This window comes from Coptis chinensis, chromosome 1 (genome assembly GCF_015680905.1).
Source record: "Coptis chinensis isolate HL-2020 chromosome 1, ASM1568090v1, whole genome shotgun sequence".
Lineage (NCBI taxonomy): Eukaryota > Viridiplantae > Streptophyta > Magnoliopsida > Ranunculales > Ranunculaceae > Coptis > Coptis chinensis.
The window spans coordinates 34,300,808-34,326,429 of record NC_141456.1 but is presented as its reverse complement, the minus strand read 5'-3'; the positions used below and the strand labels follow the sequence as shown (position 1 = coordinate 34,326,429).

The 25,622-nt window shown below is 37.1% G+C and overlaps 3 protein-coding genes and 1 long non-coding RNA gene across 5 annotated transcripts; 2 read left to right on the top strand and 2 right to left on the bottom strand.

Moving 5' to 3' along the window:
• Nucleotides 1-3,922: 3,922 nt before the first annotated feature.
• Nucleotides 3,923-5,733, bottom strand: LOC147523625 (uncharacterized). The gene is made up of 3 exons (XM_086571697.1): nt 5,050-5,733; nt 4,075-4,294; nt 3,923-3,999 (listed from the first exon to the last, which is right to left on the bottom strand). Exons 1-3 carry the CDS (start codon nt 5,731-5,733, stop codon nt 3,923-3,925), a joined length of 981 nt encoding a protein of 326 aa, XP_086427823.1.
• Nucleotides 5,734-7,962: 2,229 nt separating this feature from the next.
• LOC147523624 (uncharacterized) lies at nt 7,963-12,035 on the top strand. 2 transcript variants are annotated; one of them, XM_086599253.1, is made up of 2 exons: nt 7,963-8,302; nt 9,744-10,315. In XM_086599253.1, the coding sequence occupies exons 1-2, from the start codon at nt 8,103-8,105 to the stop codon at nt 10,096-10,098; spliced, it is 555 nt and encodes a 184-aa protein (XP_086455379.1). In that variant the 5' UTR covers nt 7,963-8,102; the 3' UTR covers nt 10,099-10,315. The 2 variants fall into 2 exon arrangements, with proteins under 2 accessions (XP_086455379.1, XP_086455377.1); XM_086599251.1 differs by lacking the exon at nt 9,744-10,315 and adding an exon at nt 11,249-12,035 and having other exon boundaries at nt 7,980-8,302.
• Nucleotides 12,036-18,779: 6,744 nt separating this feature from the next.
• On the bottom strand, nt 18,780-20,704 carry LOC147523623 (uncharacterized). Its single transcript, XR_015216629.1, has 3 exons — nt 20,548-20,704; nt 20,098-20,419; nt 18,780-19,461 (listed from the first exon to the last, which is right to left on the bottom strand). It is a non-coding gene; the product is annotated as an uncharacterized LOC147523623 (long non-coding RNA).
• Nucleotides 20,705-22,645: 1,941 nt separating this feature from the next.
• Nucleotides 22,646-25,498, top strand: SIRB (sirohydrochlorin ferrochelatase B). Its single transcript, XM_086599228.1, has 6 exons — nt 22,646-22,705; nt 22,798-22,997; nt 23,075-23,136; nt 24,636-24,746; nt 24,848-24,940; nt 25,094-25,498. Exons 1-6 carry the CDS (start codon nt 22,665-22,667, stop codon nt 25,193-25,195), a joined length of 609 nt encoding a protein of 202 aa, XP_086455354.1. The 5' UTR covers nt 22,646-22,664; the 3' UTR covers nt 25,196-25,498.
• Nucleotides 25,499-25,622: the final 124 nt, after the last annotated feature.

Below are 25,622 nucleotides of genomic sequence, written 5' to 3'. Positions count from 1 at the left end.
TTATTGATAGCATGGTTTTAAAGTTTGGTTGTTGTGTCTGATTATTGTTTTGGTTTTGGCTTGGTTACGTTGCTGCAGATAATGGCCTCAATTAGGATCTTTAGGTGTCACCATCAGGGTAAATGGGTAGAGGATGGACAATATATGAAATATGTTGGTGGACAATATGTAGATTATGAGGAATGGGATTATGATTACGCAAATTTGATAGACCTTGTTGCTTGGATCACTTTAGCATTTGGTGTCCCATCCGAAATGTATTGGAAATATGTTGGTTGCATGGTGGAAACAAAACTAGTCTAGATCTGATCTGGATGTGATGTTCATGTGGGAATATGCAAGAGTTGATGCAAAGGGGTTCACACATGTCTTTGTAAATTGGCATGAGTTGGATGTCATTTCAAGTGATTCAAGTGATGATGAAAATAACTCTAATGAAAAAATGAGGGGCAAGGTGAAATACCACATGTTGTGGACTCTTCCACAGATAGTGAAGATGAATATATATATATATATATATATATATATATATATATATATATATATGCATGGCAGAAGATGTAGAAAGGGAAAAATGTTTGACTTGGATGACTGGCCCACTACAGAAGACTTTGACTATGTTATGAAGAAGACAGCAAATTTGAGGTCCCCACCATTGTTATTGCCATATTATTCTGAAGACAAGAAAGATAGTGGCCCTAGTCTTAAAGTAAAGGGAAAGAGAGTTGTTCGAGAACAAGATCAACAACCCACATCCATTGAAGTTGAGGAGCTGTCTACATCTACTGGAGTTGCAGGTATGTGTAATTACATCCAAATTATTTTAATATCTGTCTACATCCAAATTTTTCCAAAGACTTCTTTTGTAATTCTTATATGTTGCTTGAATGATTTAGGTCCTGATGCAACTCAAAGTTCTAGATGTGAATTCAACATTGACCAGATAGATGCAGTAGAACATTACTACAGTCAAGTGGTGAAGAGTCTTTGTTTGATGAGGAGTCTTTGTTTCTTGAAGAAGAGGATGGAAATGGTTCAATTCTTTGAAGAAGATGAACCAATACAACCAAGCTGTTAGGACAAACAGGTTGAGGATGATGATGTAATAAATGTGTTGGTTGAAAACACATTTAATATTCCAACTAATGAAGGAGAGACTAGAACCCGATGATACATCGGTTAGGTTGTTTGTAGGTCGAAATGGGCTGATAGATTCTTGTGTAGAGATTATCCGATGTTGTGTGCTATTAAAAGAAAATATAGTATGAAGTTCAAGAAAAATGATGCTCAAGCAGATTGAAGGCGTGTGTAAGGAGGAAGGTTGTAAATGGAGGGCTTATTGCGGGGTGCATGACTAAGAGGAGTACATTCAGATTAAGAAGGTTGAATGATGTTCACACTTGTGCGGTGATAGAAAAGATAGAAACCCCTATGGCAAATGCGGCTTGGATAGCAAAAGATATTGAGAAAGACATGAGACTTCATTTCAAGAGCTACAAACCCGGTGACATCGGGGAAAATCATTTGGAGCGGATATCAAGTTAAGATTAAGTATTGGCAAGCTTGGAATGCCGGGAACTTAGCAATGGAAATGATTCATGGAAGTTATGATGAGTCTTATGCAAAGGTTCATCGGCTTTGTTTGCATATTCTCAACTCCAACCCAGGTTCTATTGCTAAATTCTCTAGAAATGAGCTACATGAGTTTTGAATGGGTTTGTATTGCTTTCAAATCATGTTTAGATGGGTTTGTCGAGTGGGTGTAGGCCTTTAATAGGTCTTGATGGATGTTTTTAAAGGGAAACATGGGGGTGTATGTATGTACGTTCTAGCATTAGATGGAAATAATGGATTGTTTCCACTAGGTTTCTTTATTTGTATTTGAAAAAACAAGAATGGACTGAATTTCTAGATATTATGGCACCATCCTTGAACTTACATCCATCTAGACCGACCATAATTTCGATAGACAAAAAGGTTTAGGTAATGGGTTGCCTACGGTGTTTCTTGATTGCAATCAAAGATATTGTTTTAGACACATAGTGCGAGAACATGAAGACAAGGTTTAAGAGTCTTGAAGTGGAAGCATGGAGTGCAGCAAAAGCATTTGGGGAAGCTGACTTTAGTAAAAATATGGAGTTGCTTGAGAAAAGATGTAGTGATGCCAAAGACTACTTGATGGTGAGGAGCCTAGGTTGTGGGCAAGGTCGATCATTGTACTTGTGGAGGTGATGAATGAATGATAAATTTAGTTGCGACTCAATTATGCTTGTTTGATAGGTGGTATATATGCTTGTATGATAAACTGAAGAATGTAACGACTTCTTGTTTATAATTAGGGAATTATTACTCAATGACCAGCATGTGTCCTTGTTTTGAGCATTCATAAAAGCTGCAGCCTCTGCAGCATATATTTAGCATTTGCCAAAGTTTGAAAAGGTACCAATAAAACGATGAAACAACTAGATTCTGACAGTTTGAAAGAATCGAAATGAAGTCCCAGCAACTTGATGAAGTACAGTAGTACACTGGTCTCTGTCTTGATTCATCACTGATAGAGCTAGATGTGTAAACAATAAGCAACAACTAACAGAGATAGTATTCCAAAACTTTTCGATTTAAAGTGTCCAAAGAAAGCGGTGATCAAAGAATATCTTACCATGTTTGGTCTGTAAGTGGCAAAGCATCCAAATACGCAAACAAAATAAACAAAATGCATTTAGTATCTTTCATTGAATTACACTAGATAATCCAAACAATCTGAAAACTATGTGTTACTCTTGTGTCTGAATACACAATTCTCTGAAGAAGACAGTCCTGTAAATGACACCCTTCCTAGTCCTCCAATACTGCAATTTTAAAAAGAGAAAATCTCTTTTCTCATTCATTGACCGCCTCCAAGGAGCTACTAAGGGCAGCAGCATCAACCCATATATAACTTCTTTTGCTACTCGATTAGTCTTACAGTCCAACCTATAATAGAGGTGACAATCCAATCTAGCTGTAAATAACAATTCAATCCAATCGAAACTCAATGGAGAACCAACAAAATCATGAAGATTTAAAATATTAGACCCCATAAACCCCGACAATAATACATAGTACTTGAGTTCATCTCAAAAGTGCCTTTGCATTTTGATAGCAAAGAACATGTGTCCAAAAATCAAAATATTAGTCGTAATAAACACCCAAACCCATAATACATAGTACTTGAGTTCATCTCAAAGGTGCCTTTGCATTTGAAGTTGGCCTCGCAACAAACAAGGGCCTCAATCTTTGGATTCTTAGGATCATTGCATTCGGTTGGTGTAATGAAGTGTTGCTGAGGAATATGAACTGGAGCTCTAAAGTATTGAGGTGGTGCAGGGGCTCTAAACTGCTGCTGACATGGAGGTGCAAATTGTTGCTAAAAGTGGGTGCGAAATCGATGTCGCTTACGTCCTCTGAAGTGGTGATGTCTTTGGTGCTTTCTGGGCTCTTTATTGCATTGGTGCTATGGGCTGATGCTGTGTTGTTGCTCCACGTTGTTGCTGTTGTAATGTCGTGATCTTTTTGCGTTGTTCTTGCCGCCTTTGGGTTCTTCTTCTTTGTCTTTGCTATGGGTTGTTGATGTCTTCTGCTTTGCTTTGGGTTCTTCTTTGCATTCGCTATGGGTTGTTCTTTGACCGCCGCCGCTTTGGAGTTCTTCAGCTGCGCTCTTGCTATGGGTTCTTCTTTGTCTTCTTCCACGCTTGGAGTTCTTCTTTAGCTTGTGCTGCTATGGGTTATTCTTTGCCGCTTTGCTACTTTGGGTTATTGTTGCCTTCTTCTTTGCTATTGTTGCTTTTGGGCTGCCGCTTCTTCTTCTTTGTCTTTCTTATGGGTTGTTGATCTCTTGCTTTTCTTTGTTGTTGTTGTTTTGGGTTCTTCTTCTTTGTCTTTGCTATGGATTTCTTCTTTGCTGATGTGGTGATGCTATAGGTGTTGGTTCATTGCTACTAGTGGAGGTGCCCTCTTTACCTGTAAGCATCGCATAAATGAGTAACAATGATCTATAACAATACGAATTATTTTTAGGATAATAATCAAATGTACCTTTCTTTGTATATTTCTTTTTAGGAGCAGGAACACCTTTACATGTCCTGGAATTGTGGTTAGTTCCATTGCAACGTTTACAATGCCTTACTTTTCCAGTAGGTGCAGGTTCATCCGGGGCCCTCTTCCTATTTTTCTTAGGTCTGCCAATGCCTCTAACAAAGGGTGGTGGTAGAACTATAATAGGTTCCCCTTGGGGATCACCTTCTGGGAATTTAGGCTGTTAACATAAAAATGAAACAAACATAAAGACAAAAAATATCAAGGATGAGGTTAGGATGACAAAATACACCCAAAACACAACTGATTCGAATTTGAACAAGATAAATAAAGTTACTTGCCCAAATTTATAAAGTGATCATTATAAGGATAAATAAATAATAAAGCAAGTCCATGCCTTCAACAATTTACAGTTTAACATGGAGAAGACCAAGCTTCCAACAATTTACTTCTTAGTTTAGATGTTTTTCATAATGTAGCATTTAGAAACTGCACAGAATTTATCAAAGTTTTGAACACATCACCAGCAATGTAGCCTAAAGTAGTCACTTACCCACCATATTTTAACACCAAACACAACCTCTAGGAAGGTTCTGAAACCACATTCAACAGAAACTTCTGAAACCACATTTTATACGAGCTGATAGGTTTATTGTATTGAAGATCGCCCAATAGAATCAAAACAAAAAAGTTTGAAGTCAAGAGCCTCAAACACACCCCTAGTTTGGAAAGTTATTTAAATGGAAAACCTAGACCAGCTCATAAATTTGGATCCTTCAGGAAGAAACAGACAAGACTTACGCAATTGGAAAGGTAAAAAAAATAACACTATGAGAATTACATTCCTAATGTTCTGATGAGTGCTTGGAGTCATGCAATGTCACAGCGAACAAACTGGGTCCTCATATCACAAAAGTAACACATAAATTTTATAGGACTTAGCAACTATAAAATCAAATATATAGATATACTTACATTTTTGTCCCAGTCATTGAGATCAGCCATTGGTCTAATAGAACCAGCATAAGTTTCCTTGTATGCTCTGACACTCATATATGGATGAGTGTAGTCCACCCAATCACACCTCATGGGATGTAAGACAGCCATTGCATGTACACAAGGGAGTCCTGACAATTGCCATTTAATACAGCTGCATTCTTTGGTCACCAAGTTTACCTCCCACCTAGTTCCATACTGAGTCCTTACCATATACACATGATTAGTTGATGATCCTCGAACAATGTAATTGTTAATCAACTTGACATACTTGGCAATAAGCTTCTTTACCCTTGGAAGAACCTCATTCTCTCCTAATTCATTTGCAACCTGTTTCCTGTCATAAATGTTTTTCATAAATGCAATATGCAACCCATCAATGAAAGTCACAATCGGTTTGTCCCTCAACTCCAAAATCCATTTGTTGAATGATTCCGAGAAGTTGTTTGTTATGTGATCACTCTTAGATGTATGGTCAAACTGTGACCTAGCCCATGCTTGCACAGGCTCCGCGTTGTCTAGCCAAGCTTTTGCATCTTTGTCCTCAACCTCAAGCTTTTCCATGGCTCTATTGAAATCTGTCAATTTATATGCCCTCGCAGCGTCCCAAGCTAAATTTTCCAGATGACTACCCTTGTGTTCCTTCTTAAAGTTTTGATACATGTGTGCAAAACACACCCTATCGCGAGGGCCTACGGTAGAACATCTCCAACTGCTCCCACAAGTCCTTTAAATCTGGCCGGAAATGATCGTGTGAGTGGTAAAGGGTGCATATTCAGATATGGGGCTAAATGCTTTCGAGAAATGAAGTCCAACTTTCGGTACTCTCACTTCTCGCAAATGTACACGACTATAGGGAATAACCCATTATCACCATCTAACCCAATGATGATCTTTGAGACATTGACCACCAAATTTTCCTTTCAAAAAGACCATCTAACCCAATAATGGGTGCGCAAGCATTAACAAATCCATCCAATGAGGCTTTAAAAGCAACACACAAACCCAAGAAAGCGACCATCGCCACTTCTACGATTATTTTGCAATGGACCCAGGATTACTAATCAAGACTTGGTTACAAAGCTCAGGTACCAAATTATAGCTATCTTCATAACTCCCAAACAAGTTCTGGAGTGCCTTAGCTCTTGCATGCCATGCACTCCAATAACTAACCTTCACACCAAAACTCCACCACAAATCTTCTTGAATATCAAATGGCTTGTATGACTTCTGATGATTCTTGATTCCATCTTCCACAACTTCCATTATCCAATTGCAATCAGCCATTGGATTTTTGTTGTTTTCATCAGCAATACATACATGGTCACCACACATTTTCTTGCATTCAATTGTGTGTTTATCAGAAGCTAACCTTCTAAAATTAGCAAACCAAGGACAACCATCAGCCTTACACTTCACCCTGATTCTATAACGCTCATTTTTTACATATGTAACAACAAACTTATTTTTTATGCAATAATTCTTCAAAAACTTTCTGCATGCTAAAATGGTTGGCCACTGCATCCCAACTTGTAAAACATTTTCTGCATTTAATCTAGTGCCTTCATCGTCACTATCTTCATTAGCAAAAACATTGTCTGCATCTTTTGAGAAACCTCCACCTTGAGGTAGGACAAACTCATCATCCGACTCACCTTCAGAAGAGGAGTTATTGCTGTGATACTCTTCTTCTGCCTCGATGTTACTAATGTCAACCTCTTCCATTTTAACCCAACTACCCCTTCGATGCTGAGGTGTAGAGTCCAAAATGAGTTCAACAACTGGCTCAACACTAGTCTCTCTTATTCTCTTTCTATTGCTAGCTTCTTCAACTGCCACTATCGAAAAATCATCATCTTCAACTACAATTACCGGGATCTCATCATCATCAACTACCACTATAGATCTAGGAGGTGGCAAAGCACAAGGGGTTGGTATAATCTCCACATCATCGCAACCAGCAAATATGTGTGAAAATCCATACTGATCAACCTCAAGATCTTTCCACATCAACATGACATCTTCATCACTAGAACAAGTTATCATAACCCCACCCAACAGATAAACTATCTTTAAAAATGCATCAGAAGGGCATGACACCGAGGTAGCTACAGAACTAACAAAATCGAGAAAACAAACACAGTCACCATCAACGTTAAGCAATTTAGTGGTTTTGCCATTAACGTACTTATCAACCGAAAATCCCGCAGTTCCATCACTTAGTGTAGCCCTTTCAAACCGACCCCCATAATGTATCACAAAATCTCTTTTTTCATAAGAAGCCATTATCTGTATACAAAAAAAAAAAACTTAGGCCACCAAAATAAGTTTTTTGATAAAATGACTTACTTTCTTCATAAACGAACGCAATATAAAACAAAACCAATAAAACTTTTACCTTTTGGTACTTTGAAAATGCTTGATGAAAGTTAATCGCCATTTTTCTTTCTACTACAACAAATCCAGAAAAAAAAACTACTTCGATTGGAGTTAATAGAGCATAAAGTCCCCTCCTTTACTGTGGATGAGAGAAAACCACTCTATACATTCTTCTCTCCAAATGAATTGAGTGTAGAGAGAAAAAACGAAAAAAAAAAAAAAACGTATTTGATTTGACGTGAAATGCATGTGACCTCTCCACCGTAGATTGCTTTACTTCTACAGTAATTGATGATTGGTTAAGATGTAACCACGTAGTGATAAAACTACAACCATAGCTGGTGGCATTTTCGATATTAAAACATTATAAGGGTACTTTGGTCACGAAGTAAAAGAATGACCAGGTGACCCAGTCGCCTGTTACATTGAGGGTCCAAAACAAAAGTCCAAAAAATTGGGGGTCTATATCAAATGAGCACTCCAATTGGGGGTGTATGTCAAAATAACCCAAAAAAAAAAAACTCGGCCATGGGCCCAGACGAACGAGATGACCAAAACCGTACATTTAACGACTTTCTCAACTTATTTAAACTGAAATAACTGAAAAAAACACCTCGTTCTTGACAACAAAACTGAACTAGTCTTGAAGAAAAATGAACAGCCTCAAAATCTCAATCTTTTTTCTATGTTTCTTGTTTGTATTCATCTTAAGTAATGGAATTGAGTCACCCCAATTCACAGTTGTTCACACTGAATCTGATTTTGAGATTAGACTTTACAGAGATTCTGCATGGATGTCTGCTCCTGTTCGTGACATTTCTTTTGAGAAGGCCACTAAACTTGGATTCCATAGGTGATTTTACATTCTATTACATGTTTTCTTCATTGAGTTGTTTTTCATCTTGTTTAAGCTGGAATTTTTGTGTGTTAATACTTAATAGACACTTGGAATAAGTTTACTTGGCCTTAATATACAAATACAACGTTTTTGTATTGAGTGTTTTATGTTAATACTACTTTCTAGTTGTTGGGGGTGTTTCTATACACTTAAAAATGCTTTGTTTGGACTAAAAACTATTGCTGAAGATAAAATTTGATGTACTAGACTAGTTATGCTATTTGAACGTTTATTGGACTATATAATCATGGAATGATGGAGGATAATTCTCATAAAACATCTTTAGCATCCAAAGAAGTGGATCATTTGTTGAGTGCATTCGTTCACATTATACCATTCTTCGTAATAAAATTTCTTTTTATATTATTAAATTTGGGCACTCAACTCAAAACTTATAGAGTACAGCCAATGAATGGAGTGGCCTCAGAATTTAGATATTTTTATGCACTTGTGTGAGTCTTTAGATATACCCGGTATGGAGTTAAAAATATTTAGTCATTGTCTGCTTGGCAAACATTTACTGGAGAGTAAAAGAGGGAGAATGGATCCTTGATGAGATGGTGAAGACAGAGAATTTGATGGTAGACTTGTTCTCGAATTTCGAGAGAGACCCAAGTCCAGTACTGTAGTCTTATTTTCAGATTCTGTGTGCAAGGGAGATTGTCGATAATATTATCCTATCAATCAAGGACATCGTAATTTTAGATTGCGTAGGTAAGTTATAGAAGACATCTAGACTTTTCAAGACATTGGAAAGGGCCAAGTCTTTTTTCTGGATAGTTCAGAATCTTGACAAATAATATCTTCAACAACTTAGCATAGTAAACCTTTTTTCCATTAGATTAGTTTGACGAGATATAATGCAGTGGATACTTTCAGGCTACTGACATGCTTGACGATGTTTCCCAGTGAAATTTCGGTGGGTTCACCATCTGCATCCCCTCTAATTTACTCTAATTTATGCTACATTATTATTGTGTAACGTCTGATTTTCTCCATTAAAAGAGCAAAAAGTATACATTAGCTGGTAAATCTTTTCCATGTGCATCTTAAAGAAAACAACTAAATCACTGACCACTGGGAGCATTACTTGTTATCTTATATCGAAAGGAATTCTTTCAAAAACGATGTTAGAAAGACAGAGAAAGGATCTTTGCCCCAGAAAGTACTGTTGGACTCCTCATGCTCTCTGTTATTACGTTGTAACTTGTAACTTCAGTAGGACCTTATGTTGATTATGCATATTATGCTTATTCTGGAAAAGCTTATGCTGTTGAGGGTTTAGAGGGATTATTTGTCTAAAAAATGGACTACATGTTGTTACTAGAACTTCTCATACACTCTTAACCTTTGCGTTGACGGTATTTACGAATTACAATTGATATCCCTCCCCCAGGCTGTACCAATACATCCATGGTGCCAACTTCAATTCTTCTGAACTTGTGATGACTTCCCCCATTCTAACCAGCATCATGCCAGATGCACACAAGTTGGAGTATTATGTACGATTCTATGTGTCCACGAAGTTCAATGGAACTCCTCCCTCACCACTTTCTGATCTGAATTTGCAGTTCAGTAAGTGGAAGACTCTCTGTCTAGCAGTTAGGAAGTTTTTTGGGTTTGCTACAGACAGCATTGTTAGCAAAGAAGTTGAAGCTCTAGTTGCCGGCGTCAGTAGATTGCGAACTGAAAACTCAAAATTGGACAAAAATAGCTACACAGTTGCTCATTTCACAACGTTGGACGCTTAAATGAAGTCTGGATGAATGTTACGGGACTATCCAGAGGTGGATGTCAGTCTTTTCAAGAATTACAGTAGCATCTGTCTTGTGGTCCTTGTGTGTCAAGAGTAAAAGGAGGTTTAGTGTGTGAAGAAACCAGAAATCTGAAGTGAAGTTTATGAAACATCTCTGTGTTATCCTGCGTTACAGTATTATCAATCAATAAAAAGTTTGTTATTCTTGAATGTATGACATGTAGTCTCGACTCTCGATGTAGACATTCAATATTGTGGAGAACAGCATATCTGTGTAATATGAGATCTTAACACTTAAAATGGTGGAGATCGCACCATCATGGTCCTTCCTGTTGTTTCCATTGGCACTTCCGTTTGTAGTGGCGAAGACCCTCATTCTGGATTGTACTGGAGAACTAGGTGCAAATCAACACCGATAAATTGCAGCTCTTCAGAAGATCTGTGGTTATGAAAAGACCCACATTCCTTTGACTGTTGTCTCATTAACACGGTCCAACCGTTGACCTAATACCTTACCAAGAAATTGCCAAATACTCACTGTACCCATCTTTTGCAGTGTCTTTAGTTCACTCCTGCGTTTCTTTTGATCTTAGCACCATTTAGGCAATCTCATAGAAATAAAATTTCATAGAAAATGCTAGGTAGGGTAGATCATGAAGATTTAGTTATGAATATTTGATTAAAAGAAGAGAGAAGCAAATCCTTAGGAACGTTACTTGTTGGGGTACTCAAGTAGGAGAGGAAATACATTAACAAGAGTGTATATGATGGAGCAGCACTAGCACTTTCTATTATGTATGTGTGTTTGCTTTTCTGCTACGTCTATTATAAACTTATGAGCCTGGATAAAGTTCTTTATTCTGCCCTTTTAGGAGGAAGCACATGTTGTGCTTAAGCACGTAGCAACCAGCTTTATTTCTTAGTTTCCGCAAGATCTAGCCTAAAATTACAAAAGAGTGTGTAACTTTTACCTATTTCTAACTCTTCCATGAAGTAATTGAAATATTAAAGATATAGGAGCTTAATTTCATTAAATTTGTGTACTGGAAACATGTTCTCTATATTCCTTTTAAATTCTTAAACTTAGCTTATTCCACCAAGATGGTTATCTTTCATTATCGAGACATCTGTTTTTGACCTTGCAGATTATTCCAATATATCCAAGGTGCCAACCTGAATAACTCCCGTGTGTCAATGACTATTCCTGTCTTGACAAGCATTGTCGCAGACTCCGGACCTTTCCATTCATCTGCCTATTTTGTTCGATTCTACTTGCCTGTAAAGTTTCAGGGGACGCCACCCCTTCCTCTCCCTGAACTGAACCTGCAACCTGTTGCATGGTCAAGTCACTGCATTGCAGTCAGAAAGTTTTCCGGTTTTGCTAGGGATAAGAACGTAGTTGCTGAAGCAGAGAAACTTTCTCTCAGTTTGAGCAGTTCTCCATGGGCAAACTCGACTTCAAAAGCTAATTCCGCTTACTCAATTGCACAGTACAATTCACCGTTTCGGTTTGTCAGGCGTGTGAATGAAGTCTGGGTGGATATTGACGAGGGTTGTGAATCTGATGGTGTGGCTTCGTACTAAAAAATCAAAACCAGCTGTTTTACGCTGAATACATATTTTTGCTATGTTTGCATAGAGGAGTTATTAGTCATCTGTTACTGTGAATTTCAGTATGAACTCATAAACTTTATCACCTGGGATGTAATGTACAATAAGTGTATTCTATTCAGGTGGTTATCCTGTTCATGTCGTTACTGGCTACTGTCTAATAGGCTGGTCGTGCTATATACTTGATCCCTGCATGCTGAACATAGGGACGTTATGTACACAAGTAATATTTTGAAATGTGTGTAAGCCTGTTATGATCGTCAGAAGTCATGAGAATGCCTGTTCACTTTTCTTTTGTAATGAGAAGATCTAACTACTGTACATAGGAGTGCACAACTGAGGAGAGGCCTTTTATTCACTTGCATTTGGTCTTCATCTTGTATGGTTCCACGCAGTTTGTATTTGCTGTACTGTCCATTGTCTCTAGTGTGAGGGACCCTTTTCATTTCTCCCATTACAATCATAATTATGAACTTTGAAGTTTTATAGTCGGATTATTATTCATAATCATTTCTCCCATGTCTAAGCTAGGCCCTTAATGAATCTAGCTTTATAGCCGGATTATTATTCAGGGTTTCTGTCGTAGGTGGTAAACCATAGGCAATGATTTTAAGGGAGAGCCAATTTTATTCATTTCCTTCAGAGCCTTTTACAAACTCATAAAGGAATTTAGCTCTTCCGGTTTTATTTTGAGGTAGGTAAATAAGTTTACACATTTGTTTTCATGACTATAGATCGTAACTGAGTGTGGAACCATAAAACACTTTACGGAATGTGTATTACATTCGTTTGTCTTTGCGAGTTTGAGAGTTGTGACCATTTTGTGTTCATTCTCAAGACATAAACCATGACCTTCCGCATCATCTTGTTGCGCAAGGAATTTTCCTTCGTTTAATATCCTCTCCCTAACTCATTAATAGATTGACCATAAAAAAATTCCCACTACAGCAATCAATAATTTTTTTGTAAATTAGCAAATTGTATTCACGTGAAAAAGGTGTTACAAGAAGGTTGGCTTAATTAGGAGTGTATTTCCCAATTAACCTGTTTTGCAAATGACATCAGGGGATTTCCACTTGGAGATCCATCTGGGTTTTACCTAGATATACAACTTGTTCCTGTGTGTCTGCACTAAGGCTATGTATTGCTGATTGAACAGCTGCAAAATTGTTGTGAATATATAAGTGCGGAAACAACGTTACCCACAACAAACGGATCAATCCTACACAGAGATTGATCCTTCACACTAGACAAGACTTCAACACCCTCCAAGCAATATCCCAACACTTCTCAATATCAAATAACAAGCATATAAAGTAAAACAATTAATGTAAAGGAAGAACAAACCACAAGGCGAGATATATATCGTGGTTCGCAATTTGCCTACTTCCACACCGCGAAGTTCCAAGCTTTCTTGGATGTCCCGAGTAGCAGATTACAAGTCTCTCAATTCACTCACAAAGAATGAACACTCAACTCACAAAGAATTGCTCTCTTATAATCTCTCTCTTTCTTGGTTTTGGAAAAAGTTAGGTTTTCAAAAACCGATTTTGTTTTTATACCAAAACCAAAATCGCGATTCAGAATAGAAGTCCCAAAAAGGACACGGCGCGGGCGGCCCTTTCCGAGTGCGGGGTCGCCAAATCATCTGGACCATGAGCGTGGGTCGCTTTTTCACTCGAAAGCAGCGCTCGAGCGTGAAAAGCGAAAAACTTTTTTTCTACATTCTCCACCTCGGTGAGGTTTTAACACATAAAACCAAGCCGAACACATCCAAAGAAGATCACATCCGGTAGGAACACCTCCAAAGAAAGGAAGACTTCGCGATAACTGCCCGAAGCGGCTATGCCCACGGGGCTCTTTCAAACATGTAGGATTTGGAGCAAGTCCAAACGGTGTTGGAACTTAACTCCGGTGACAACTTTCACAAGATATCGGCCGAGGATTGTCATGGGTGTCTACTTTCTCAAGTGCTACATCACCATCCTCAACGACATCCCGTATAAAGTGATAACGGACATCAATATGCTTGGTCCGACCATGATGAACTTGGTTCTTCGCCAAATGAATAGCACTCGACTATCACAATACAAAGCAACACCGCTCGCTTTCAATACCCAAATCATCTAGAAGACCTAAGCCATAGTGCCTCTTTCCATCGCCTCGCCACTACCATATACTCTGCCTTAGTAGTAGATATAAGCAGCAGTAGCTGTACCATAGACCTCCAACTAACCGGTGCACCATGCATCATAAACACATAACCGATGAGTCGATCGTCGTCTATCTAGATCACCGCATAATCGGAATCCACAAATCCACGACATAACAAGTGCCTCCACCATAAGCTAATCCCACATCCAAGGTACCCTTCAAGTACCTTAGTACCCATTTCATCGCCTCCCAATCTTTGCTTCCGGATTTGCCATATACCGCCGACAACACTAAGCGCTGCGGAAATGTCCGGGCGTGCAACACCATAGCATACATCAAACTGCCCACGGCACTTGCATAAGGAGCATTTGCCATATGCTTTTGTTCCTCCACCGAACTAGGAGAGAACTTAGTGAAAGCCTAAAATGGCCCAGCTAAAGGTGTAGAAACCGACTTTGCATTCTCCATACCAAATCGAGAAATTACTTTCTGAATGTATTTCTTCTGAGATACAACTATCCGTCGCTTCTTCCTATCTCTGTCAATCTCCATGCCCAGTATCTTCTTGGCTCCACCTAAGTCTTTCCTCTCAAACTCAGAGCTAAGTTGAGATTCATGATTTTGAAAGCAATAAGCATGTCATCCACATAAAGCAGGAGATAGATGAAGTCATTACCACGAAGCCTTCTAAAGTAGACACAGCAGTCATACTTACTTCGGGTGTACTCATGTTGCATCATGAATATGTCAAAGCGCTTGTACCATTGCCTAGGCGATTGCTTAAACCCGTACAGTGACCGATTCAATTTGCATACATAATCTTCTTTCTCAGCAACGACAAACCCTTCAGGTTGTCTCATATAGATCTCTTCTTCCAAGTCCCTATGCAAGAAAGCAGTTTTCACATCAAGTTGCTCTAACTCCAAGTTGAAGTGAGCAACTAAACTTAATAGCACACGAATAGACGTATGTTTGACCACCGGGGAAAATACCTCATTGTAGTTAACTCCTTCCTTCTGTGAAAAACCCTTTGCTACCACTCTTGCCTTGTACCGCGATCTTCATTTCGGACTCGGGAAGGACCTCTTTCTTCACGAACACCCATTTACTGCTGATAGTCCTTTTGCCCTTTGGCAATAAAACTAGGTCCCATGTGTGATTTTTATCAAGAGATTCCATCTCTGCTTGCATAGCTACCAACTAATCTCTGTAATAAGCATCTCTAACAGCTTCCTTGAAGCTATCTGGCTCATCATCTTCGATATTCGATTGCATATGCCACTAAATCCACGACCATAGTGTTTCACGGCTACCGTTGCCCATACTTGTGCACTTCTTTAACTTGTCTCGTGGCCTGTGGTCACCACTACAAGTTCGCGGATGCTCTTGCTCTTCTTCCTGTTGTTGTGTGGTTTCATGATTTGGTACCTCATCATGATCTAACCAGTCATCTGCTGCATCAAACAACTCAAGCTCATTAGCTTGAACCTATAGACTCACCCATTTCGCCCCTTCGCCGGAACTTCAAACTCAAAGATAACACGGAAGTCTCATCAAAAGTAACATCTCTGGCCGACCGGGGAACTTGTGGTCTTCTAGACACCACAATCTATATCCCTTTACCCCATTTTCATAAGCCTAAGAATATGTCCTTCTTAGCTCTAGGATCTAGCTTGCGTCCCTCACATGGTAGTAAGTTTGTCGATCCAAACACTTTCATAAAAAATACTATAATCATTTGGGTTACCTAAACCACACCTCATAAGGTGTCCCGCAATCTATAGGCTGAATGCTTGGTGACCTATTGTATAGGTAACACGTCATGGACATTTGATTCCGCCTAATACTCTTTGCCTGGGGACGGCATTAGACAATAAACATCTTGCTCTTTCAAGCAAAGTTCTATTCATCCTCTGCCATTCTATTCTCGTTGTGGCGTGCCCCTTATCCGATTAATCCGGCAATTCCTCATTTGCAAGACAACTCTTGGAAAGGTCCATAGGTATACTTTCGATTACCATTGTCGGACCGTAATGTCTTTACCTTCCTATAAATGCGATTCTCAACCCTTGCCTTCCACTTCTTAAATGTCTCAAACACTTCATCTTTCGATTTCATCATATACACCCACACATAGCGAGTATGACCATCAATGAATGAGACATAATAGCGGTTACCTCCCTTGGAAGCCACCCTGGAGGGTCCCTAAACATCCGTATGCACATAATCAAGGATGCTGTTTGTCGTGGTGCTTGCTTGACTTGAACTTGACTCTCGCAGACCTTTGCTTCCCATAGACGCAATGCTCACAGAACCCCATAATTGGCTTCTTCAAGTTCTTCAAGAACCCTCGCTTGCACAACTCAGACAAACCCTTTTCACTCATATGCCATATCTTAGTGCACTTAGAATCATTACTACATACACCTACTGCTACATCGCCTATCACCGTACTACCTATCAGAGTATACAAGGTTCCATATTTTTGACCCTTCATAACAACTAAAGAGTCATTAACAATATTTAGGACTCCACCTTCGCCCACAAACTTGTGGCCTTTGGAATCCAAGGTACCAAGAGAAATAAGACTTTTCTTTAGCTCAGAAACATGTCTCACATCGGTTAAAGTCCTCACTACACCATCATACATCTTGACCCGTATAGTTCCAATTCCTACCGTCTTACAAGCAACGTCATTACCCATTAAAACGGAACCACCATCAATGCTCTCATAAGAAGTAAACCACTTTCTATTCGGGCACATATGATAGGAACATCCGGAATCAAGAATCCACTTTTCGGTCATATAGTCTTGTGTGGACACACAGAGACTGAACTCATCCTCTTCAGAGCCTGAAGCATAATTTGCCTCAATTTTTGCCTTACCTTTCTTCTGACCATCTCTCTTGTTCTCTTTCTTCGGGTGAGGACAATTACTTGCATAATGTCCCTTTTCATTGCAATTGTAGCCTTTAATCAGTACATATTTTAAAGGCTTTTCTTTGACTTGGACCTAGAATTCTCATTACTTGAATAATTACGTTTCATACGAATTTCCTCTTGCCACTAGCCCTTGACCTGCATCAATGCTATTCTCTACACGTGTCTTCTTCATCAACTCATAAGAAAGAAGTGCACTTTGAACTTTGTCAAGATCGACGACTTCTCTGTTCATGAATGTAGTTATTAGATGCTTATAGCTTTCTGGCAAGGAGAATATTAAACATGCCGCTTGATCCTCATCATCCATCTTCATACCAACATTCAAATAATCCGCTAGACGTCGACGGAACTCACTAACGTGCTCTTGCATCGTTGAACCATCGACCATCATGTACCGATAAAGACGCTTCTTAAGGTACATCTTGTTCGTCATGCTCTTGGTCATATACATAGACTCTAGTTTGAGCCAAATACCGGCAGCGGTATTTTCTCCCATCACACTATACATAACCTCATTAGCAAGACATAACCGGATTGATGAACAAGCTTGAAGATCGAACTCTTCCCAATCATCATTACTCATACTCGCCGCCTTAGATTTAATCCCCTTTAAAGCCTTGTGCAAACCTTGTTGGATGAGGATGTCCTTTACTTGGACTTGCCAAATCCCAAAGTTATTCTTCCCATTAAACTTGACATCTTGGGAGCCATCTTTCAAGTTACACACAATAACCCAAAAAGCGGTTTCACCTCGAAATTTAATCGAACACCTTGTCTACACAAATTTTGAGCACTAAACTCAAAATCCTAGGTCGTATACCTACGCCTCGATACCAATTGTTGTGAATATATAAGTCGCGGAAACAACGCGTTACCCACAACAAACGGATCAATCCTACACAAAGATTGATCCTTCACACTAGACAAGACTTCAACACCCTCCAAGCAATATCCCAACACTTCTCAATATCAAATAACAAGCATATAAAGTAAAACAATTAATGTAAAGGAAGAACAAACCACAAGGACGAGATATATCGTGGTTCGCGAATTTGCCTACTTCCACACTTTGAGTTCCAAGCTTTCTTGGATGTCCCGAGTAACAGATTACAAGTCTCTCAATTCACTCACAAAGAATGAACACTTTCAACTCACAAAGAATTGCTCTCTCTCTTATAATCTCTCTTTCTTGGTTTTGGAAAAAGTTAGGTTTTAAAAACTGATTTTTGTTTTATACCAAAACCAAAATCGCGATTCTTGCGAAGCCCAAAAAAAGGAGGCTGGCGGCGCTTTCGAATGCGGGTCGCCAAATCATGGACCATGATGGCTGGTGGCGCCACTCTAAGCAGCGCCTAGCTCTGAACGTGAAAAGCAGAAAAAACTCTTTTTTCTCTACAAAAATTAACTTCACTTCACTTCCCATGCAGGTAGTTCTGAGGTACAAAAGGCAATCACAGCAGCCCTTGAATCTGACTCAACCCAAATTCTATCTCATCCATTACTGAGTGCAACTTCCACACTCTCTATTATGCCCATTTCTTCTGCTACACAACTTGAATTATATTATATTAACACCTATGTTTCTGCAAAGAACTTGTAGTACTGCACATTCACTATTTCTGTAAACTGATCCATACCCTGCTGGTCCGATCCTGGATTTCCTTGAGACGATCCATCAGTGTTTATCTTTACAGTCCCTAATCTGGAGGTTCCCACTTGCAGTCTTTGCTACACCAATCAAGTTTAGCTGACTTACACAGTAACCGGACATTATATTATTATGTATATATATAATCAAGAGAAGGGTAAGAAATACATATATCCTACCATCCTCTGTACTAATTAAGTATTTCTTTTAGTTACTGATGATAGATATATGGACGTGCATATTGGTAGAGAAAACTCAAGCGAACTGTTTACTTACAAGACTTCCAATAGAAATTTAAATGAATCACTCTATTTCGTTCTCGATAACTTTCACGTTTTTATCACTTTAGGCCATTAACTTTATTTTTTCTAATGAAGTAGGCACCCGTTTGTACAAATAGGCATAAATAGTAACGGTAGCCCAAAGTAAAACTTTCAATAAAATTTGTGGCATAAATCATTCGAAAAAAAAAGTTCATCATGGCCTAAAAAAGTTAATGGTACAATAAAACAGCCAGAGCAATTTCAACCTCAGACTCTCTCTTTCTTTTCCTTCTTAAATTAGCCGTTTGGCAGTATATCATTCTCGGGTGTTCCACAAGAATCGGAGAACTTCTGTATGTACTTCTGCTTCCACAGATCATTGTTTGATGACACACACCTCAGTTCAGAAGAAACACAACCAACCTTGGCAAGATCAGTACGTACTGGGAAGTAACTCTAATATTTTCAGTTTGAGATCATCCGGAAGGCGCATGAAACACGGCGGAAGCATCAATCCAGTTTTCTCACAAAGATCTATTAAAAGAGGCAATGCAATTTCATCCTTTACAATCCTCCAAAACTTAAAAAGTTTATCATCATGTAAAGGTTTAGATTCACCATTCAACGACTTACACAGAAAACACAATGATCGAGCAAAACATAATTTATCCAAACACAACGTGAATGCATGTTGTTTCTTGCTTAAAGACGCATACACAATCCAACTGAAAGCATGAAACTCTAAGGGGTCGTTGTTTTTTTCGTTATCCTATGAATCTTTGAATGGCTCATTCTGAATTGATTCTTTGAATTCTAAAAACATGTTTGTTTTCTGTTAGAAAAGGTTTGAATATAAATCATGGGACAATTTTACTCATGCTATCTATTTTAAACACTAAATTTCTTGTTAAACAAAATATATATTATATATTTGAGGAGAAGAGATGGATTATCGAAAAAATAAATGATAAATAAATTTATTTAAAATATGTTTTCACAAATATATTTTAAATTTTCATATTTTGTTTATTTTCATATATATATATGTAATTCTATTTTTTAACAAAGTGGATATCATTCACCCAAAAAAAATGAAAAAAACGTGACACCGACATCAAATTTTGAAGAACTTATTTTGAACCTTCTGGAGATGGGTTCTTAAGATTGGGTTCTTAAGAAAGGGCAAGAAGGGACTTTCTTGTTTCAAGTATTAGAATTCAAAGATTGAGAAGAAATTTTGGTCTTTGAATCTTTGAATGCTAAAAGTCTTGAATGCTTAAACTACTTAAAAAAAACAAACAAGTTTTGAGCCTTTGAATGCTTAAAACTTAAGTTTAAGAGGCTCTGAATGCTGAATTCAAAAAAAACAAACAACCCCTAAATCAACTGTTTCCAATACTTCACCATCAACACCTATAAGCTCAGGAATTATTGTGTATTGAACATGCACATATCTCGACGTCCAACCTTCTGGAAGACGAAATCCGTCTATCTTCTTCTTTGTTATAGGATCAACACAAACAAACCCGAACTCTAAAAGTACTGCATGCATGGAAATCATGAAAAGCTTGTGGTTGCCCAGAACATTATTATGACCTACCTCACATAAGACTTCTTTATAAACTTTCTCAAGAAAACAAGCTGTTTCAGTCTCCAACTTTAGTAGAAAACGTTTCCTCATCTCTATAGGTAGATTACTACGAGAGAAAAAAAATTAAAAAACTAATTACTTCACAAACGGACGCAGAAGCTAGCGTGCAAATAACAACTACTAGAGCAATTGTGTGACAAAATTGACAACAAATAATTAATCAAAAACACATACCAATGCAAAACGAGCAATCAAAAACAGAACAAATAGGGTACAAACAAATGTTATAACTCCTTCAATCTACGAGTGATTTTTTGCTCCCAGCGTTGGTTCCTCCAAGGGCTCCAAGGAGATTTTGAGTCCTACACGTCTCATCTTTAGTCTTTACCACACAAAAGGGAAGTTACAATATCTAGAAATTGGGCTCTAGACACTTTCTTTAGTGTCTTTTTTGTCTAGAGAAAGACCAATATTATCTTTTGATTCTACTCCAATTTTAACAACATGTCACTTTTTGGGTGTATTAACTGTTTTTAAAACTTCTTATTTTTCCTTTTTACCCTTTCATTTGTAATTGCTAATTTCTTCCACAAATAAATAATACGAAAATCTAATGTGCGCAAGCTGTAGGTGTGTGTGTCAATCGAGGGCCACTCAGGGCAAAATGCGTGTGTATTGCTCCAAGATGTCTTTGCAATCAAATAATACAATTGTCTTATAAAAAAAAACCCATTTGTCCTTTCACAATTTCACAATTTGAATTACATCAAACAAAGCTTAAACATGATATTCAAAATTATCAGAGATGCATTTTAAATTGTTAAAGCTATATTGAAATTAGTTGTAATCAACATACATTTTTTCCGTTTTTGAAGTTGATGTTTTCCACATTATTTTGGTCTCTCTAGAAATTCATCTCACTTTTAATTGGAAATTTGTAGATTTTGGATCAATTTTAGTTATTTTGATTAACCCACTACTCTTTTGGTAGCTCGATTTAGTTAAGTAGTTTTTTTTGTTGGTAGTTGGCTTCTTTAGTTAGGACTAATAAAAGAGGTCAAAATTGTAAAAAAGTCCTCAAATTTTGAGACAGATGTCAAATTTCAGTTTTTATGGAGGAAAAACAAAAAAAAAGTTTGCTATTTCCTCTGAACATAAGAAATTTGCGTCTGTGTACCTATACCCAATTTTCTGGTTACAATATGCACAAAATCCTCAAAATTTCTAATTTTACTAGTTTGTCCTTCATAAAAAAGGAAATAAAAATAAAAAATAAAGAAAATATAAAGTGGAATAAACCAACAAACTTGTGTATTTCTTCTTCATCTTCTTCTTACAAAAAATTATTAATAATAATAATATCATCTTCATGTTAGCTTGTTCTTAATGCATCCATAGTGTTTTTCGAGTCCGAATTTGTTCACCAGCATATTTGCTATAAAGAGACCACGTGTATCTTATGTTTTTTTTTCTTTTTTTAGAGAAACTAAATAAAGAATATATCTATAAAACAAAAAAAAAAAAAATGCCAAGATTTTCTCCCCAAAACATGCTAATTCTTAAATGCTTATTCTATCCTTCTTTTTCTATCCCTACTTCTTAAATGCTTATTGTATAAATTTTCAGCATGCCACACAGATATAAATGATTATTGTATCTCGTTTCCAAACCATTCAAATGTTCAATTAAACCAAAAAAAAAAAAATGGAAATAAAACTAATTATAACTACTGTAATTTGATAATACAAGAAGAAGTTCCTCATTTAATTTTGGTTATAGTATTTTTTTAGTACCATATCTAAGTAGGATTCACTAAAAAAAATTATATGAAAAAAAAAAGATAAAAGAGTAGAAAATTATATGAAAAAAAAGATAAAATAGGAGGGAAGACATGGAGGGAGAGAACGGAAGTGGAGAGAGAGAGAGTAGTATTATTTTTTTTTGGTTTTCTGGATATATTCTTTATTTAGTTTCTCTAATAAAAAATGAAAAAAGAATTCGGACTCATTGTAGTAATAGACCGTGGTCTCTTTATAGAGTTGGTAGATTTCACCAGCATATTTTTTGTTTTGTTTCATTTTCCTTTTTAATTATTAGTTATGACTTATGAGGAACAAACTAGTAAAATTGGGGATTTTGAGGATTTTGTGAGAAGTGTAACTATCCTTTATTTGGGAAAAAAATGAAACGTGGCTGAGTGAAGTTGGAGCTGAAGCCGAGCCGAATAGCAATATAGAATGCCGTAAACTATCGTGATATACGAAAACTACATTGATGTGAAATATCGAGAATAGTGTTGAGATTTTGTGATATATAATAGTGAAAGTTTTCAAACTGTTGCTGTTCAACAAATGGAGTCCTTATCTCTTTCTTCTCAACTCAGTGTTAACAGGTACTTACTCATTTCTCATTTCTTGATTATCACGTTACATTCTTTTTTCTTTTGTTTTAAACTTTTACTATTTTTATTTTTTGATAATTTAGAACTTCAGTTGTTGGGCCAAATGATAGAAATTCAAGATGGGGCATCATCAAATTTGTTAAATTACAAAGAAAGTCATCCTATAATATAAGAAACTTTTCCATAAACTCATGCTTTACTACAACTAGTTATGGAGAATTCAGAGATGGTGTTATAATTGTCGATCATGGGTCGAGGCGGAAAGAATCCAATCTTATGCTCAGTAAGTTTATCTCCACTACATTTATTTTGTTTTTCAGTTTAAGGGTGTTTATGAATATGTTAGATGATATTTTGCAGATGAGTTTGTAGCAATGTTTAGAGAGAAAACTAAGTACCCGATTGTCGAACCTGCTCACATGGTAAAGATTGCCTCCCTTTCTTGTATTAATATATTTGGCATTTTTCTTTTTCTTTTTTTCAATATATGTATTGGGTTAAAATCAAGAGCGCAAACACAATGATATGATATGTTACTAAACTCAAACTGTGAAATAATTCATGACTGCCACTTTTATGTAGATGTCGGTTTTAGACCTAGCAAAACAATTGTTGTATTGTGATGTGTATTCCAAGTGTAATCGTAGATTACTTAATTGGTAATTTATAAATGATCAAAATGGATATCAACTTAAGTTCTTTATCGTCTTCTTGGACATGTTTCAGTAGTGTACTATAGATCACGTTAATTTTTCTATTTTAGTATAATTACTATTAAAAAATTGCAGTTGGTATGCAATAATGAATTGTATGAGAAACTTATTGATCAGTGGCTGCTTCAATGTGGTTTTTTCTGAAAAATGCAAAAGATTGTGTAGTTAGTTGAAACTTCAATTTAGTTCGATTCTCCCACGATTTCTCGGTTGTCCCAGTGCTCAATTATAGTTAACTTCCAAAGAGAAACCTTTTTAATTGTTTCGATCCTAAATGACCTTGTTGAGTGTTCCTTGGGCATCACGTAAAGTACATTGAAGCAGTTCAGTATCCTTCTATCCAGTGAAGGGCAAAGAATAAGATGGTCAGACTCTTGTACAAAGAAGCTCAAACCGTAAGTAATAGGCAGAATTTTCGTATAGAGGACTTCTATAACAGTTCATAAAAGTGCTTGTTATTTTAGTGTAAGAGCAACTCCTGTAAGTCAATGTGTAAAGCGATGAACTGAGCTTGGAAGGTGGGGACAGCAGAAATTAAGTATTGCAGAGAGCAAACTGTTTTAACCTTATTCTGCCAGAAGTCCTTCCACAAGCTCTTGAACTAAGCCCATGACATTACTATCTAAAATGTTTGTTCCCTATGTGCTTTGTCTTGTTTGGCTTCTGAATCTTTAGAAAAACAGGAGATATCCGTTTCATTCCACCATAGCAAGGCTCGTCTCCTCGTTTCGTAGACCAAGTTACTTCTAGAGTTAAGGTGATTCATAAATAAAAATGAATTGCCCTTAATTGATGGTGTGAGTCATATATATACATAGAAAATACTAGTTGAGCAATTAATAAGGATCAAGCAAAAACGTACCTATCTTTAATTTTTTTAGCTCTGTGCAAATTTCTACTGATTCCCACTTCTGACGTTTTTTTTTATCGGTAAAGTATAATTTTATTAATATAACTAAAGATAGATACATAAGGATGAGATATCCTCCATTACATATGCATAGAAAAAAGAAAAGAAAAGAAAAAACATAAAGTATAACTTATGACGTTGTTAGTACTTATTATAGTGTTGTGTAGTCATCCGTTGATTCTGAAATACTGTATTTAATGATCAAATAAAAAGTTTAGCAAGGAGCATGGTTCATAATACGAGAGTTGTGTTTAACATATTGAAATCTCATTTGTTCAATTTTTTTGAACTGTACCAGGAGTTGGCAGAACCATCAATCAAAGTCGCATATAACTTGTGTGTGCAGCAAGGGGCCAATCGTATAATTGTTAGTCCATTTTTTCTCGCCCCTGGACGTCATTGGCACCAGGTCTGACACAACAGCAAACTTTGTAATTTATGTATGCATATACAGTCTAGGCTTTTTCTTTGATCTAAATTTATTACGTTAACCTTGTATTATTTTACTAGGATATCCCTTCATTAACTGCTGATGCTGCAAAGGAGCACTCGGGTGTGTCATATATCATAACTGCCCCTCTTGGTTTGCATGAGCTATTGGTGGTATGCATTTCTCTCTCTTTTTCTTTTTATTTTGACATTTGAGTTTTATCTGTGGGATTCAATTCACATTATGGCAGTGAACATAATTAGCTAAAAGTTGGATAGTACTCACAATCTTACATTGTTTCCTAACATTGTACTTCTGGATTCCAGGATGTGGTGAAGGACAGAATAAAGCACTGTTTGAGCCATGTAGCTGGTGATGCAGATGAGTGTGATGTCTGTGCTGGAACTGGAAAGTGTAGGCTTCGTTGACCAGTTGACAAAGATCTTGTGATATTTGTAATTATTGAGAGAAGCTGACACTTGAATGCAGGTTTAGAGAAGTGTTGTTGGTATGTTAACATTGTGAGAAACAAAATCTTATCAAAAAAGAAAACTTAGACTAACTTGACTTTTAGGTTTTTGGCTGTAATATCACTAATTTGGGGCAAATGTTATTTGGCACCAAACATCGGTGGTGTTAGCAGTTAGCGCAATGTATTATTCTTTAATTGTGAGACTGGTTATCATGACAAGGGGATAGTGACACAAAATTTCTAATCGTTTATTATGCAATGGATGGAACTATGGTCTGTGTGATGTACACCATTTGACGGCAAACAAGTGTTCTATTCGGTGAAAATAGACGAAGTTTAATCCACATAGCAGCTAGCTCTCTCTCCCTCTCTCTCTAGATGCA

What these genes read in the sequence shown, in the direction of transcription:
- LOC147523625 (XM_086571697.1), bottom strand. Translation starts at nt 5,733, where the DNA reads ATGTATCAAAACTTTAAGAAGGAACACAAGGGTAGTCATCTGGAAAAT. An exon ending in TCAATGACTGGGACAAAAAT is followed by an intron (nt 4,295 to 5,049) that starts GTAAGTATATCT and finishes TTATGTTAACAG; the next exon opens with CCTAAATTCCCAGAAGGTGA. An exon ending in AAAGAAATATACAAAGAAAG is followed by an intron (nt 4,000 to 4,074) that starts GTACATTTGATT and finishes CGATGCTTACAG; the next exon opens with GTAAAGAGGGCACCTCCACT.
- SIRB (XM_086599228.1), top strand. Translation starts at nt 22,665, where the DNA reads ATGGAGTCCTTATCTCTTTCTTCTCAACTCAGTGTTAACAG. An exon ending in AGAATCCAATCTTATGCTCA is followed by an intron (nt 22,998 to 23,074) that starts GTAAGTTTATCT and finishes GATATTTTGCAG; the next exon opens with ATGAGTTTGTAGCAATGTTT. An exon ending in TTGTCGAACCTGCTCACATG is followed by an intron (nt 23,137 to 24,635) that starts GTAAAGATTGCC and finishes GAACTGTACCAG; the next exon opens with GAGTTGGCAGAACCATCAAT.
- LOC147523624 (XM_086599251.1), top strand. Translation starts at nt 8,103, where the DNA reads ATGAACAGCCTCAAAATCTCAATCTTTTTTCTATGTTTCTTGTTTGTA. An exon ending in ACTAAACTTGGATTCCATAG is followed by an intron (nt 8,303 to 11,248) that starts GTGATTTTACAT and finishes TTGACCTTGCAG; the next exon opens with ATTATTCCAATATATCCAAG.